Source organism: Pleuronectes platessa, chromosome 10 (genome assembly GCF_947347685.1).
Source record: "Pleuronectes platessa chromosome 10, fPlePla1.1, whole genome shotgun sequence".
Lineage (NCBI taxonomy): Eukaryota > Metazoa > Chordata > Actinopteri > Pleuronectiformes > Pleuronectidae > Pleuronectes > Pleuronectes platessa.
In genome coordinates, this window is record NC_070635.1 from 14,174,394 (window position 1) to 14,189,202 (window position 14,809).

Consider the following 14,809-nt stretch of genomic DNA (forward strand, 5'->3'; position numbering starts at 1 on the left):
TTATCGTATTAAAAAGTCTTAAATTGAACTTTTTGAAACCTGCATATGAATAGCATCACTGAATTTCATGAGGAAACCTTCTTACTCTTGCACCCTCCCGTGTCTTTGTGTTCACCAGTAAAGTGCAGCACATCATGGATGAGATGATCTCCACAGAGAGGGAGTACGTGCGCTCGCTCAGCTACATCATCGAGCACTACTTCCCCGAGATGGAGCGGCTGGACCTGCCGCAGGACCTGCGGGGGAAGCGCAGCATTATCTTTGGCAACGTGGAGAAACTGTGGGACTTCCACAGCCAGTACTTCCTGAAGGAGCTGGAGTCGTGTGCTCACTCGCCGCTGTCCATCAGTAGCTGTTTTCTCAGACACGTGAGTCCACGCCTTCTCTGTCAATGCGCCCTGAGGCGGCACGCTGACAGCTTGAAAACAGCTCTCAGGTCAGGTGTAATGATGTGTGTGTTTGCTGTTAGTGATGTTTCTTAAAACAAGCTAATGTGATGTTTCCAGTTTAGGGACATGGTTTCACTGTACCACACCGTCCCATTAGCGTTTGTAAACACATGTATTTAGGTCACTTGTCAGCAGCATGTGTATAACTGGTAGGAGAAGTCCCACAGTTACATTTACAGCTGGGTCAGAGGTGAATCATTCACAGTGTTTGTTAAAGCTTATTAACATGTCAGCATGCTTGTTAGTGTGGTCAGTGTTGTAACTTGTTAATCTTGTGTGCAGGAGGATCCGTTTGGAATGTATGCGCTGTACAGCAAGAATAAGCCCCAGTCTGATGCTCTGCTCAGCAGCCACGGCAACGAATTCTTTAAGGTGCGTCTGGAGACCCGGGCTCTGGTTACATTCCTCACATCATCGCTGGGTTTGAACCGACGTGTTGTTCAGGTTCAGCTCCAGATGTGGTTCATATCATAACGTAAAGAGAGTCGCTCTCTCAAGGCCAAAAACGAGCAAATCCATTATATTTTCATTATTCAGCACTTATCGGATCATGAACAATATACACATCAGAGTTTGACCAGCTGATAATTTAAGCTTGTATATGTTTGCCTGAACTCCAGCTTCATTTCACATTCCAAAGACATGCTGCTCATGTCTGAAGACTCTAAGTTGCCTGTGAGTATGAATAGCTGTCACTATATGTCAGCCCTGCGATTCGCTGGTAACTTTTTGGCTGATATCAGCTGGGAGACGTCCACACAGACACAAGGGAAAGATGCAAACTCCACATAGAAAGGCCTGAATCTGGGTTTGCTGTGAAACAAATGATATTGATAAGTCTCTTTTTCAATTATTAAATGTACTTCTGAGTTCATACATTTTTCTTAATAAGCAGTTTTAAAAATGACTTTGTGTTACTTTGTTATCTGTTTATCTGTAAATTAATATTGGCTTATATATTTTCATTGTATCTAAGTCTTTATAATGATTGTGATATCAAAATCAGTTTGAACACAATTCCTCAAACTGTTTAAAAACAGAATTGACCTGCAGTTTGGACGTCTCAGCACATTTTCAATATTTGCAGATAACATTTTTTGAAAAGCAATAACAGCACAGCAGTAATCCTCACTCTGTGTCCCTCCAGAATAAGCAGCTGGAGCTGGAAGACAAGATGGACCTGGCGTCCTACTTGCTGAAGCCCATTCAGAGGATGAGCAAATATGCCCTGCTGCTGAAAGACCTGATAAAGGAGTGCAGCCAGACCCAGGAGCAGGAGCTGAGTGACCTCCGCACCGCAGAGGAGCTGGTCAAGTTTCAGCTCCGCCACGGCAACGACCTACTGGCCATGGACGCCATTCGGGGCTGTGATGTAAGTGGCGATATGTGACCCATGTGCTGCTATTATGAATGTTCAGCACCACTTAAAGAGGACAGAGGTCATTAAATCTATTTTGGAGCTGGAGGTCATCTTGTTATGTATACAGTAGTGTGAGGTCAGCGCCCCGTCAGGAGATGTATTGTTCTCTGTCACGCATGTGAACGCTCATGTTTCCTCTCTAGGTGAACCTAAAGGAACAGGGTCACCTCCGCTGCCAGGACGAGTTCATCGTCTGGTGCGGACGCAGGAAATACCTTCGCCATGTCTTCTTGTTTGAAGATCTCATCCTTTTCAGCAAGACCAAAAAGATCGAGGGAGGATATGACATCTACATATACAAACAGTCCTTCAAAGTAAGAATTTGTTCTTTGAGGAGTTTTTTTTAATTTTTTGCCAGTTTAGTTTGTACAGTGCCGGATCATTTAGTGCAGATATTAAACAAACCTTTTTTCTGTTTAGACGGCAGAGATCGGTATGACTGAAAACGTTGGTGACAGCGGCCTGCGTTTTGAGATCTGGTTCCGTCGGAGGAAGTCACAGGACACGTTTATACTTCAAGCCAGCTCCGCAGAGGTCAAGGCTGTGTGGACGGCCATTATCGGCAAGATCCTGTGGAGGCAGGCGCTCCGAAACAGAGGTGGGTTCTTCTGTCGGATTACACCCATTTACACAAGATTACTGAATATGATTCCTCTTTGTACTTTTATTGACATTTTATCTATAAAGATGTATTTTTTACTTTAGAGGTGCGAATGCAGGAGATGGTTTCCATGGGGATCGGAAGCAAACCTTTCATGGACATCAAACCTAGTGACGCGGCGATCAGTGACAGATTCATCGACTATATAATGAAGGGGTCAGGTGAGTTTTCTTCTTAGTTGTCTTCTAACAGGAATATGCAAAAATGTGTGATTTCCATGACATTGTGTGAAGGGGCGGGGCGTGACCAAAGGAAGAACCCTTTGAATTTTGGTGTGGATCCAGATCAGGGGTCGGATCCAGGATAATTTGGTTATTATTTATGGATTCTTGTTGGGCCTTAATCGAGGTCTGAACTCTACTGAGTGTCTTTCTAGTTTATATTTTAATCTCTTCCACCCTTCTTTCTCTGATCCACCTTCTCGCTCCAGTTTGTGTTTCTGTGAGAGGATGCAGGTCGTAGTGATTCATTTACCTCATAATCAGACACACACATTTTTTCTTTGTCGAAACCTCAAAACGTGGCGCAGCCTTGAAGGTGCTTTCACGCCGTATTTTGAGGATTTTTTTATAGTAAACATCAAAGATGTAATCTGACTCTTATTGAGCTCTATGTGTAATTACAAGTACATTCTTTTCACATTGCCTTTCATGGTTTACCAGAGCTCCTGTAAACAGAGATTCACACCTCAATTATCACCATTTATAACCACAGGAATTGTTCAGCCATTCCTGTCGCTGTTCCTCGCTCACGTGACCTCACCGTGTTTCTCTCTCCGCTGACAGAGTCCAGGACGAGGGCTTCCATCGCCGTGCCCTCGTTTGAACACTGCGCGTCCATCAAGAGACCCCACTCCACCATCTCCAACAGCAGCACCTCCTCCTCCAGCAGCCAGTCGTCCTCCTCGCTGCTGGGCTCGCTCAACCTCCACCTGTGCAACTCACCCTCTCACCCTCACTCACACCCGTACCCGATGACCAGTGTTCCCTCCTTTGCCCAGTGGCCATACGACTGCATAGAGGAGGACGAGCTGGAGCAGGACACTGGGAGTCAGCCCTCCATGAGTGAGTGTTCCGCTTTATTAATAAAAAGTCAGATTATTGTATGTATGTTTATTTGATTATTAAAAAGTGGTGATTATTGGATAAATAGATATTCTTGGGAGAAATTTATTTTTTAACAAATTCAATTTTCACCATAAATACTGTAGATTGACCACTTCTTATTTTCTGTGTACATAATCTGCAGCTCAGTTGTGCTTACTGGTTATTCGTCTCTTTTATTTTACTATTGAGAAACGTTTATTATTTAAACCGCTATAGTCAGTGTCATCTCACACCCGGAAACAACTTTTAGATGTGTGGGGAAATCAAAACAAGGTGAATAAAGATGGTTTATATACTTTTTTAAGATGTAAATAGGGCAATAAAAGAAAGACCTTTCAATGTCTTCAAGAGAACAACTCTCGTGAATGTTATCTGAATTAAAAACACGTACAATGTTGTTATTATTACACATTAAATAAAAAGAAGTCAAAAGACTAAGACTCTAGACTAACATAGCTAAAGATTTAGTTAACTTCATAACAAAATCATGATATAGTACAAATAAAACAAGAAAATGCAGTTTTAAAGGCTGGATTTTTTAAGTGTAAATGGGGATCATTTACACTGTGTCTTTTTTTATGTTACCACTAGAGGTCGCCGTAGTCTCAATCCCACGTAGTGACTGTTTCCTTAATGGCGTTCTGTGTTTTTGCTTGATCCAGAGTGTTTGACTGCTTCTCTGTGTTGTGCCACAGTCACTGAGAGCTCAGAGACGTCGTCCCGGTGCACGTCCAGTGAAAGTGAAACCGGACTCGGTAGCCTCGGCGTTCCCGGGCAACCCGATGTCGTCATAGACTCCTACAGCCACAACAATAACAACAACGAGCCCCCCTCTTTCCTCTGCTCGGCCACACCTCCCTCCATCATCACGTCTCCCTCGATATTCCAGAAGGACGAGGACCTCCAGCCACAGGGCACCAAGTTCATCACAGCAGTGGGTGTTTGATTCTCTCTCTCTCTCTCTCTCATTATCTTCTTATGATCCAATGCTGATAAACTGCTGATGTTTCATTGTTTATTCTGCCCACCTGATCCAATGAGTCCTACCTGGTCATATGTATTGCAATGTGATAAGTTGTCCGTTCATTTTTAGCTGTACTTAATAAATTAACAACTAAATGCATATTGCCACTGATATTCAAGACTTACTGTATATATTGTAGACACAAATATAATTAAATAAACTAGAATGGCACTGAGTAGAACTCAAACCTGCACCAAGAACCAACAGTCCCTTTAAACTCAGTAAAATCGATCTAAACTGTACACACTCAGAAATCAGTCCCATTCATTTGTTTATCTAGATCCAGGAAAGAAATCCTGCAGTGTTAAAGAAAGTGATAAACAATTCTTGAATTCTCCCTCTGATCCGGATCGTCAGCGTACATTTGATGGATTATTTCATTGTATTGCATCCTCCCACCAAGTTTCCTGGTAATCCGTCCTGTAGTTCTTGTGTAATCCTACAAACTAACAGACAATTAAACTATAAATACAGAGACTCCTTGCTGGAGGTTATGAAGGGGGGAAACAAATATTTTTAAGGCTGACTGTAACCAAGCTGTTACTGTGATGATTGATCTTAAATATCTAGACATGTGAAGTGGTTTTCTGTAGACAGAAAGCAGAAGTCATCTCGTGGAGTAAAACACCTCAAAAGTGTTACACAAGTCTCTCACCATCTAACCATTCTTTTCAGCAGAACTGGTTAGACTCTGGTGTATGGGAACTCATCATGTTTATGATCGAGTTATTGTGGACTTCAGTTTCTTAGAACTTAAAGGGAAGTTTTTCAGAATAGCTGGCGAGTCGTTGCACTCACAACTTTTCTGCTGTTCTATTTTTGCCAGAGCAAGACCTCTCATGTAGCAGTAGGCCTCTCTACTGTGGTCTGACTGAGAGTTTTATCTCAGTAAGTAACTGGTGTCACCAGAGCTGACATATATATGTGTGTTGTTTCCTTCGCCTCATTAACAACCGCGAGGTGCCTCCTCTGAATACTAATCTGTGTGGAATGTGCTGTGTGCTGCATGGCCGTGCGTCCGGACCGGCTTCCAGGGCTCTCGTTTGTTTTTTGGAAACTTCCTCAAGTTTACCGTGGGAGTTTCCTCCTCCTCTCTCTCCTCTGTGCATCCATGTTGACATGAGGGTGAAATATGTGTCGCTGAATATCATGAGTTTGATGTTTATTGTAACACGCGCATGTTCTATCTCTGCCTTTTGTTATGTGTTTTTTTCTTCTTTTGGAATGCATTTTGGGTTGAATGTTTCGGAGTAGGTGGAATTTATTTGTTTGAAATGTGCAAATTCTTTATTGTGTCTAAGGGTAAAAGATATATTCCAAACCGAGACAAATGGTTACTCACAATATTCTTAGGGATTAAAATACACACAAAAAAAAACAACATATGATGAACTGGAAAGTGTAATAGATTAACAGAGCATGTCATTTGTTGTAGGACCTAAATGGTAATACAACATCCAGTCATTTTAAGCCACCTTTAACTGCTTTAAATGTATGACACACTGTAAACAGTAGAAACAAGACTTCTCCTTAGAATGTTTTCATTAACGTTTAGATTTTTATTATTAAGATCTTTTTCAGTAAAGCAACTTTCCTGAATTTCCAGTGTTACTTCCAAAGAAACATATTTCAATCTCAAGTTAAGCTATTTTTCCATCTTTTCATTTATAAATTACACACTAATCTAAACATAAGCATTTCATTTATAGCAATGTTATTTATTAAAAATGACATCAAACATGCCAGTAATTGAACACCTCTTTTTTCTACCATGACATATTTTTTTTATACTAAAAAAATTCATGTCATCATTTGGGGAACTTCTAAATATGTCTTTTGTGAAGCCATTTTACAACATGAACGTGTTTAAAATGGCCATTTCTTTGACTCACATAAATATTGCATGGGGACTCAAATAGAGGTGTTGTGTGCTGTGTGTTGTGTTGACCTAAAAATCTCTAAATAATCTCCTGTTTTTCTTTCCTTCTCTCTTCACAGCTGTGACGCCCTCACACAGATCACCACTTGATGCCACAGCAGCTCGTATATATATACAGTGTCCAGCTCCGCAGCATTGAGACTTTAATGGATGAAGCTCAGTTATTACAAGACATTTCATGATGATACTGTAAATTGGAAATCAACACATCATGCACATTGTCATGATGGCACGTCATTGGTCTGTACATTTGTGTTTAATGAGCTATAGATAAGAATCAGTGTTAATATTGTAGATGAGTTTTTTATTATGTATTTTACAAAAGAAAAAAAAAGGTAGCAGACAGATCCACACAGTCGATGTTTTATAGTCAGTTTCTTTTGTCACCAGATCTGTGTTAAGACGAGTTTGTACAGATGATTAAAATGTGAAAAACATATCGTTTTATTCTTATCTTTGTCACACCAAATATGAAATTGAGTATTTCCACCTGTGGCTATTTATTCAAAACCTAAGCAAAACCTATAAGACACAAATACTTCTGAGCTCTGTAAAAACCTCTGTGAGAAACTGAAAACAAGAAGCAGATATTTCAAAACTAATAAGACAACACGAGTGTGAAACCACACACCCACACACACAGGGCCCTGCAGAGAGGCCAGACAGAGCTGCACTATGAGGCCCACCACGGTTGAGGAGGTTGAAGAGTGACTTTTCTTTCACATGAGAGACGCTGACATTTGCCGACCGCAAGCCTTGTGTCCTCAGTCCAAGTCAAACATCCGACACAGCCCACAGCCCATCCTTTTCAGCAGCGGTTTCAGCTCCACATATACAATCGAGACAACTAAAAGCCACACATGATGAAGAAAAAAGAATCAACCAGCTTTATCATGGTCATTTGGCACGTTTCTCTTTAACGAAAAAGAAGCAGAGAATCGCAGAGAGGAAAACCTCAAGCCCCATCACACAAAGTTCCAGAACTTCAATCTGTGAGAGAGATAAAAAGCATCAGCACATTAAATTCACTTCAGCAACGACAACTTAACATGCACTGTAAAACAAATCCATGATTGAAGCAGGGGGGTTTCATTTTCTCACCCTCAAATGGTGCTCATTCCTCGGATTCCATTGAACCAGGTCGACGCTTATCAGACAGGCTGCAACCACAGCTGCGATGATACCCGCAAAGTTAACCCCAAAGGACAGCTGCAAGAAAAGTCAAGACAACCTATCAACCAATCATCGCTGCCACCAGCTCTAAAGTGCTATCAGGGCTTCCACTGAGGCGCACTCACAGGCAGTAATCCTGGATATTTGAAGAGCAGGTTGGAAACAGCTCCAGCAAAGATGAACTGCAGAGAGGAGAGGAACGCAGCACATTATTCACACTGGGGGATTTAAAGATTCATACATATTAAGAATGAACTTTTAGTTTTATCGTCTTTAAATGATGCCTGGTTTTTTCAATGAAGTTCTGGATTGAGCGGAAACCTACGATCACTCCAGTCAGGTGGGAAAGTCTGAACATGGTGAAAAGTGACTCTCCCATTTCCTGGGTCACAGCGAAGAAAATCCCCACTCCGACACTGAGGAACCCGCTCATCATCTGCAGAGACTGACAGAGGACACATAATACATTTAAGACTATATCTATATCTACACACATACATATATACATCCCTTTTCTTTCGTAAACAATTCCATTTCAGCTTACAAACTATGAAGCATTGCACTGAATCACAATATTAAACAACATCAAATATCAAACATCAAATATTTATAACACTTTTGCTGCAATAAATACTTAGTCCTGAGGTTTATAATAATCAATAATTATTGAGATATGACACTCTTTGTATTTTGTAGTTGCAGTAGCACTTTGACCCCTCTCTCTCCTCTTTCCCCCTCTCCCTCTCTTCTCTTGTCCCCATTTTTCTTCCAAAGAAAAAGTTTCTTCCAAATAATGAGGAAGTTTTTATTTTCTCTGCAGTTACCAAAGCGTTTGCTAGGAACTCTCTGGCTTCTCTATAATATTGTAAGATCTCGACTACTAAGTGTTGAGCAAGACACTTCACCGCCATCTCTTCCTGTTCAGCAGTGTGTGCCATGACTGTGTGCTCTCATTGCATTGGAAACAAAATCTCTTTGTTTCCTTTCTTCAAGGTAAAGTTGAAACTAAAATCAAACCAATTTATGACATGAAAGACATTTCAAAGACTTTTATTTGTCACATAATAAGTAAAAAAAATAAAAAAAATTGATTTGGGTTCACTCTGTCCACAGAAACATGTGGAAGTGTCAAACAAAGTGACAATTATCTATGCTTGGATTCTTAGAATGAGAGATTTAAATTTGGTCAGTCGGCAAAAAATGTTGAGTGACCAAATCTCATTCGATTAGCATCTCGTAGACCTGAGTAAAGGCTCTAAATGGTCTGCATTTAAACTGTGCTTTTCAGTACAGTTCAGTTTTGCCACTCATCCATTCACACACCCATTTATACCGTGCATCTATGTGCACACTCGATCACACGTCAATCACACCCAGCTTCAGCCGTCAGAGGCAATTTGGGGTTTTCAGGTTCAATATCTTGCTGAAGGAAACTTCAGCATGCGTAATGGGGAGACTGGGATCAAACCGGTGACCTTCTGGTTAGTGGACAACCCGCCCTACCTGCACAGTCATCACTTGGGTCAAACAAGACTGGATATGGTATATTTTTAGTGGCTGATAACATGAGATTGAATTTTATTATATTTTGATGAGCTCACCCCCAGCACAGCAGGTTGTTTCTGCAGGAGGTTGTGCAGTGGCCCTTTGACTTCTGGCACCAGCTCTACAGCTTTGTACTGTTGCACCAGAGGCCGCTCAACTTGGTTTAGGCTGAACGACTCCTCGTCAGCTCTTTGGATATCCAGGTTTACATCAGCACAGGCCATGGTGCTTCCCTAACCTGCATGAATAGTTTTTCCTTATGATCTGTAATGATAGAAAATTTTGAAATCTTTAATTTGTCAGTCATTCAGTACTCGTTTAGCTTCAGAATGGAACATCCAAAAACTTTCTATAATGTAAGATAATACTAGATAAAACTGTCATAGTTAAGATATAATATGTAAACAACAAGATATGATACATTCACTCTATAATGCAGGATAATACAAATAAACATCAGCGTACAGCTTTGGAAAAATTAAGTAAACAACCAAACAATTCAAAAAGTTTCCTACCAATAATCGTGAGGTTTTTTTTCTTATTTTTTCTTATATTTATTGTACAGAGAGCTTGGAGATTTTTTATTTGAAAGTGTTATAATATTCATATGTCTGTTTTAAAATCAATTGTGCATCAGCCATTTTTCATTATTATCAAATATACAGAGTGAGTTTTGTGTTAATCAGTTGGATTGCATCAAACAAAAGGGTTAAGAGTCTCTGATATTTTAACATCACAAAATCGAAATTTTATTCTGTTTCTTCTACTTACAATCCTATATATGAACAGATACTGTACATGCAGACTTTACTAAATCAAATTGTTTGTTGAAAATTTGTATTACAATTTGCATACAAAGCATTTAGAAGTGCAACTAGATAAAGATGTCTTACCCTGTTTGGCTTGAGAAGAACTTTATTTCACCCTTTGTTCGTGTCTCAAGCAAATGATTTTTTCTTCACTCATTGCCACTTCCCTGCAAGTACTGAGAAATTTGAGGTCATCTCACACCTTCATTTCCCCACCCTGTCAGAAAGAGTGCGGCAAACAAAGAGAATCGTTGTGTCTGGTCATTTCCTCTTCAAACTTATTTGACAGAGCAGAGAATTTCAGGTCAGAATAGAAAAAAGGTACGTTACTGAAAACCTGAACAGTGACACAAACTGCTTCACCATCCTTTACACTGATCTTGTTCACAGGAGAATGAAGACGACTTTTGTGTGCAACGAATCGATGGTCATCTCTATTCCCATCGGGAAACTAAAGGATGCTGGACCGGCTGACCTGATGCCAGAGAAATTCACTTGTGTGTTCAAGGACTCCTACAAGATCTTTGTCATCAATGGGAAACCTAAACCTCTCGGAGTAAGTTCACCTCTTTCTTAGACAGATATGTGGAAAACTGCAAACTGACTCCTACATGGTTTGTGTTCACATTCTTGTTCTAAATTTACCCGCAGCACTGTTATACAGTATTTTCTGTTTATATATTAATTATCTATTTTTCATTTATAAGGCAGCTCAAGCCCTCGCTGGTGTGTTTCTTTGCTGTCTTGGTCTGATTGTGGGAGAAGCAATGCTGATCAACACTGTACCCAGTGTTCTGGTAAATATATTCAGCATAAAAAAGACCTTGAAACTACTATTATGGTTATTTGGTTTTGGAGAATTTGAATGCATTGTAATATACAATCAAAAACCAACCATTTTATCTTATATTTCTACTGTTATGGTGAGCTATACAGTGCATCCGTGTCTCTCATGATTCCTGTTATTGCTGTGACACATCTTATTTGATCCTCTTTAGTTATGACCCAGTATTTGAAAATATTCGTCATATATATATATATACATCTATACATATATAAACATTATGTTGCTATAATGGAACATATTATATTGTGAAAATCTGATATTTTACCATTACCTTAGTTTGTGGTCTCTGGTTTGCTGTCCTATGCTGCAGGAAGAGGTCCGCATATGGGTGTGGTGAGTTATTTAATTTAAAATAAAGACATTGTTTGCAAGTGTTGAACCCACCTTTCTCACTGATTTTGTCTAGAATTTATTTTAATTGAAAAATGTATATTGATTTTTAACATGAATCTGTTAAAAAGATTGAATTAAAAATGGTTGAATGTTGGTTTTCTTACACAGTTTGAGTTGAAACTACTCATCAGGTTTTACAGTGTGATTTAGTCATGGCTTAGTAACACACTGAGCCCACATTGCTTCTATAATGGAAGTAGTTGCAAACACTAAATGTGCAGTAACATGATGTCTTCTTCCAGGCAAAGCTGTCGTTCTCTCTGAACATCATCAGCTTCTTCTGGTCAGTTGCAGCGTTCACTCTCGGTGTGATCGTCTCACAACCTTCACCTCATTACCTCCCCCATAACCCGGTAAGGGAAACACCACTGCTCTCGACTGAGGGAAATACAAAATATATGTTTTTTCGCTTCCAATAATCTCTTGAACTTTTCACAGCTGTTCTATGGAGTCAATGGAGTGATACTAAGTTTGCTGGTTGTTGAAGGCTCCCTCGCCCTGTTCTTGATCTACTGGTTAAGTAAAGCTGTTTGCAGGCAACACTTCAACACTTTGGTATGTTTTAGTCATTGCAGCTACTTTTGTTTTAGTTTAACAAATACATATAAATTATAATGGTCTTTCTCTCTCTGCAGCCCATCATACTGCTGAAACATGGAGACTGAAATAAAAGACTTGATGGAGCTCAACACACCAACCGACCATATTTAAACTTTTAACTTCCTGGTTGTAGAAAAAGTGCATATCAGCCCATCAGCGTACTTCAGTATACCCCTCAGCGCATGTTGTAAAAAAAAAAAAAGCAACTTCATAGCAACCTAATGCTTTTGGTTGTTAAAATGACATGCTTTATTGTCTTTTTAGAAATCACATCCATGTAAATAAAAGAAACAAAAAGGAGGGAGAACACTTTTAGATCATATCTGAAACCTACGAATTCCAAACGGGCTCTGGTAAATGACTTTTGATTGATTATTGATTCCTGTGGTAGCCTGTGTGTTCTGCCTCAAAACATTTAAAGACTTAAAGATATGTCTTACGATGTCAGTGACCCACTGTGGGTCTTCTGTTGAGTATTGACTCACGTTGTGTACTTTATAATGACTTGATTTTAAAAAAAATCTGATTTGTATTTCTAGATTTAATTTCATTTGACTTTAAATTCGGCTTCAGATTAGTAAATTACTCTGGACGGGTTTTATCTCGTTTAAAAAAAATCAAAGACTCTCAAGCTGACAGATACTGTACATTTTAACATGTGATTAAATACCTTTTAATTCTTTATCCATGAATTTCTCTCATAGACGGACAGAATATTTTTTTGCTTGTGGTACATTTCCTACCAACTACAAAATGAATATGTTACGTTCTTAATAAATTTGCTTTGAAATACTGGTGGGAGCATACAACATGTCCCCCAGAGACATTGTGGCGATCGAGCTATAGAGGCCTAAGCTGAGGAATGTCAGACCTCCACCTCCTACACCACCAGGGTTTGCAGATTCTGTGGAGTCCTTTAAACAAAGTCATGACATTATTTTTTTAAGCAGGGCTTTGGGTAATTGATGTGCACCAAGTCTCTGTATTATTTTACTGTCTGTATGTGTGTGAGTGTGTGTGTGTGTGGTGTGCATCTGTGTGTGTTTTCTCTTCTGCACTTTGTATGAGCGTGTCTGAAATTTACTCCTTAAATATGTTAAAATATTACATGCCAGGTCTCAAATGTGTTTAGGTAGATCTTAATTATCTTAACATTCATCTAATGCTGCTTCTGTTGCACTTGAAATCGGTTTCTTAAGAGAAATGTTTTAGCGACACACATAGTTTGTAATGTCTTCATGTGTTTCTCAGTGGTACCAGGTATTAGGATGCTGTAATAAAACAACAAACAAGACCAGCATGGAACTGATGATTGATGTACACGCTAGGCACGGCTGTGGGAAATACTACACACACCTACTCTCTCTGCCTGTAGTTCATGAGATACGAAGCATTTCTCTACTTGACTACTCCACCTTATCTTCAATTATGATATTCCTTCATATCTATTTGACGTAGGTCTTAAACTTAGTTCATTATGCTATTTTAAACTACTTTGCATTATGCAATATGCTAAAGTTTGGAATTGGACTTGTTGAAACCATGTACAGTCTATGGTTGAAACCTGCAGTAACCCTGTGTCAGCGGACCTGGACCATCTGACAGACGCTCAGTCGTGCAGTGACCTACAACATCCTCTAGATGTAGCTGTTGTCTGATTCTTTTGCTGTCGTTCATCACTCAAGTCTCGGTCTTTTCCTTTCACACAGACAGCCGTACATCCACATAGAGGTTTTTGAACCAAAGCTAAACATCCACTGTTATACGTTCAATGCATTTTGTTATCTTGGGTTGGAACAAAACAGTATTTATTCAACAGCACATACAATTAATACAGCAATATAATTCTGATCAACAACCACTATGCTGCACCAACGTTTGCTTGCAGTGGCCAACTTGTTATGTAGTAGGTATAATAATATAGAATATATAAATCAATAATTTCACGGGTGTGGTGTATGTAAAACACCTTTGGGTTTTATGTTTGACAACGTGGTTTGGACACTTCTTGCCAACAACATTTAAGTGTTTCAATTTATCTGGGTTTGTATTTTTATATTGATGGACAAGACAAAATATACATAAAATATATATTTTCTAATAAATATATAAATATTATATACTGTACAGTCTAAGCTCTGAGCCCATCTTCTCCTGCACGCACACTAACCTGAGGGCAAACCCCTGACTCCCAGCCAATGAGAAGCACACCATCTCACCCAACCCACAGTCATTGGTAGCTTGAACTGACAACAGTGTCACGTGGCCAAACAGTGACATATTTACTGACAATCTATAAAACTCAGTTTTTTCAAACAATAATCCTTATAGCCATCACAACATTATAACAATAAACATTGACAATAGCTACCAGTCAAGTTACAATATCATTAACTCCACAACACAATAAAACATAATTCTGAAGATGGTCATTGATTGATTGATGTCAAACTGAACATTACAATATTTCAACTATCAACCTTCGGAGTTGCCATGGAAACAGCATTCAACAATGAGTTTGATCTCTGAGGACGTCAGGCAGTTCAAAGCTCTACTGGTGTCGAGCCAGCCAACACTCGCGTCTCTGTGGTCAAATCAGCCGACACAGAAATTCTACTGCGCGCATATACTAACATTTATGGTAAACGCATCCAAAAATGTTTTTGCAAAATAAACTGTTGATATGGAGCATATACAAAATGCATAATTGAAAATGAAATGGATTGGATTATATTCACAAGAAGTATATATCTTCTCACGTGTTATTTTTATGAATAGCATTTTACTGTATCAATTTAGAGATTTTACAAAATAAAAGTCACATATTTTTGCTTCAAGTAGCT

The 14,809-nt window shown here is 39.3% G+C and overlaps 3 protein-coding genes across 6 annotated transcripts in view; 2 read left to right on the plus strand and 1 right to left on the minus strand.

The window, feature by feature from the left end:
* Window positions 1-7,036, plus strand: part of zgc:158766 (uncharacterized protein LOC100009641 homolog) — a 24,313-nt gene extending 17,277 nt beyond the window's left edge. The window contains exons 15-24 of one of the 3 annotated variants that reach the window (XM_053432782.1): window positions 119-368; window positions 732-821; window positions 1,597-1,821; window positions 2,013-2,183; window positions 2,290-2,467; window positions 2,575-2,691; window positions 3,316-3,594; window positions 4,299-4,570; window positions 5,487-5,548; window positions 6,659-7,036. In XM_053432782.1, coding sequence (XP_053288757.1) covers window positions 119-368; window positions 732-821; window positions 1,597-1,821; window positions 2,013-2,183; window positions 2,290-2,467; window positions 2,575-2,691; window positions 3,316-3,594; window positions 4,299-4,570; window positions 5,487-5,531 — 1,627 coding nt within the window. In that variant the 3' untranslated portion in view covers window positions 5,532-5,548; window positions 6,659-7,036. The remainder of the gene's footprint in view (window positions 1-118; window positions 369-731; window positions 822-1,596; window positions 1,822-2,012; window positions 2,184-2,289; window positions 2,468-2,574; window positions 2,692-3,315; window positions 3,595-4,298; window positions 4,571-5,486; window positions 5,549-6,658) is intronic. The other 2 variants (XM_053432784.1, XM_053432785.1) reach the window with 2 other exon arrangements.
* Window positions 6,730-10,365, minus strand: si:ch211-269k10.4 (uncharacterized protein LOC100150242 homolog). Its single transcript, XM_053432788.1, has 6 exons — window positions 10,211-10,365; window positions 9,374-9,581; window positions 8,098-8,217; window positions 7,898-7,954; window positions 7,701-7,808; window positions 6,730-7,589 (listed from the first exon to the last, which is right to left on the minus strand). The coding sequence occupies exons 2-6, from the start codon at window positions 9,539-9,541 to the stop codon at window positions 7,497-7,499; spliced, it is 546 nt and encodes a 181-aa protein (XP_053288763.1). The 5' UTR covers window positions 9,542-9,581; window positions 10,211-10,365; the 3' UTR covers window positions 6,730-7,496.
* LOC128449552 (uncharacterized) lies at window positions 10,274-13,260 on the plus strand. 2 transcript variants are annotated; one of them, XM_053432786.1, is made up of 7 exons: window positions 10,274-10,430; window positions 10,517-10,682; window positions 10,834-10,923; window positions 11,250-11,306; window positions 11,609-11,719; window positions 11,805-11,921; window positions 12,002-13,260. In XM_053432786.1, exons 2-7 carry the CDS (start codon window positions 10,521-10,523, stop codon window positions 12,029-12,031), a joined length of 567 nt encoding a protein of 188 aa, XP_053288761.1. In that variant the 5' UTR covers window positions 10,274-10,430; window positions 10,517-10,520; the 3' UTR covers window positions 12,032-13,260. The 2 variants fall into 2 exon arrangements, with proteins under 2 accessions (XP_053288761.1, XP_053288762.1); XM_053432787.1 differs by having other exon boundaries at window positions 10,346-10,447.
* Window positions 13,261-14,809: the final 1,549 nt, after the last annotated feature.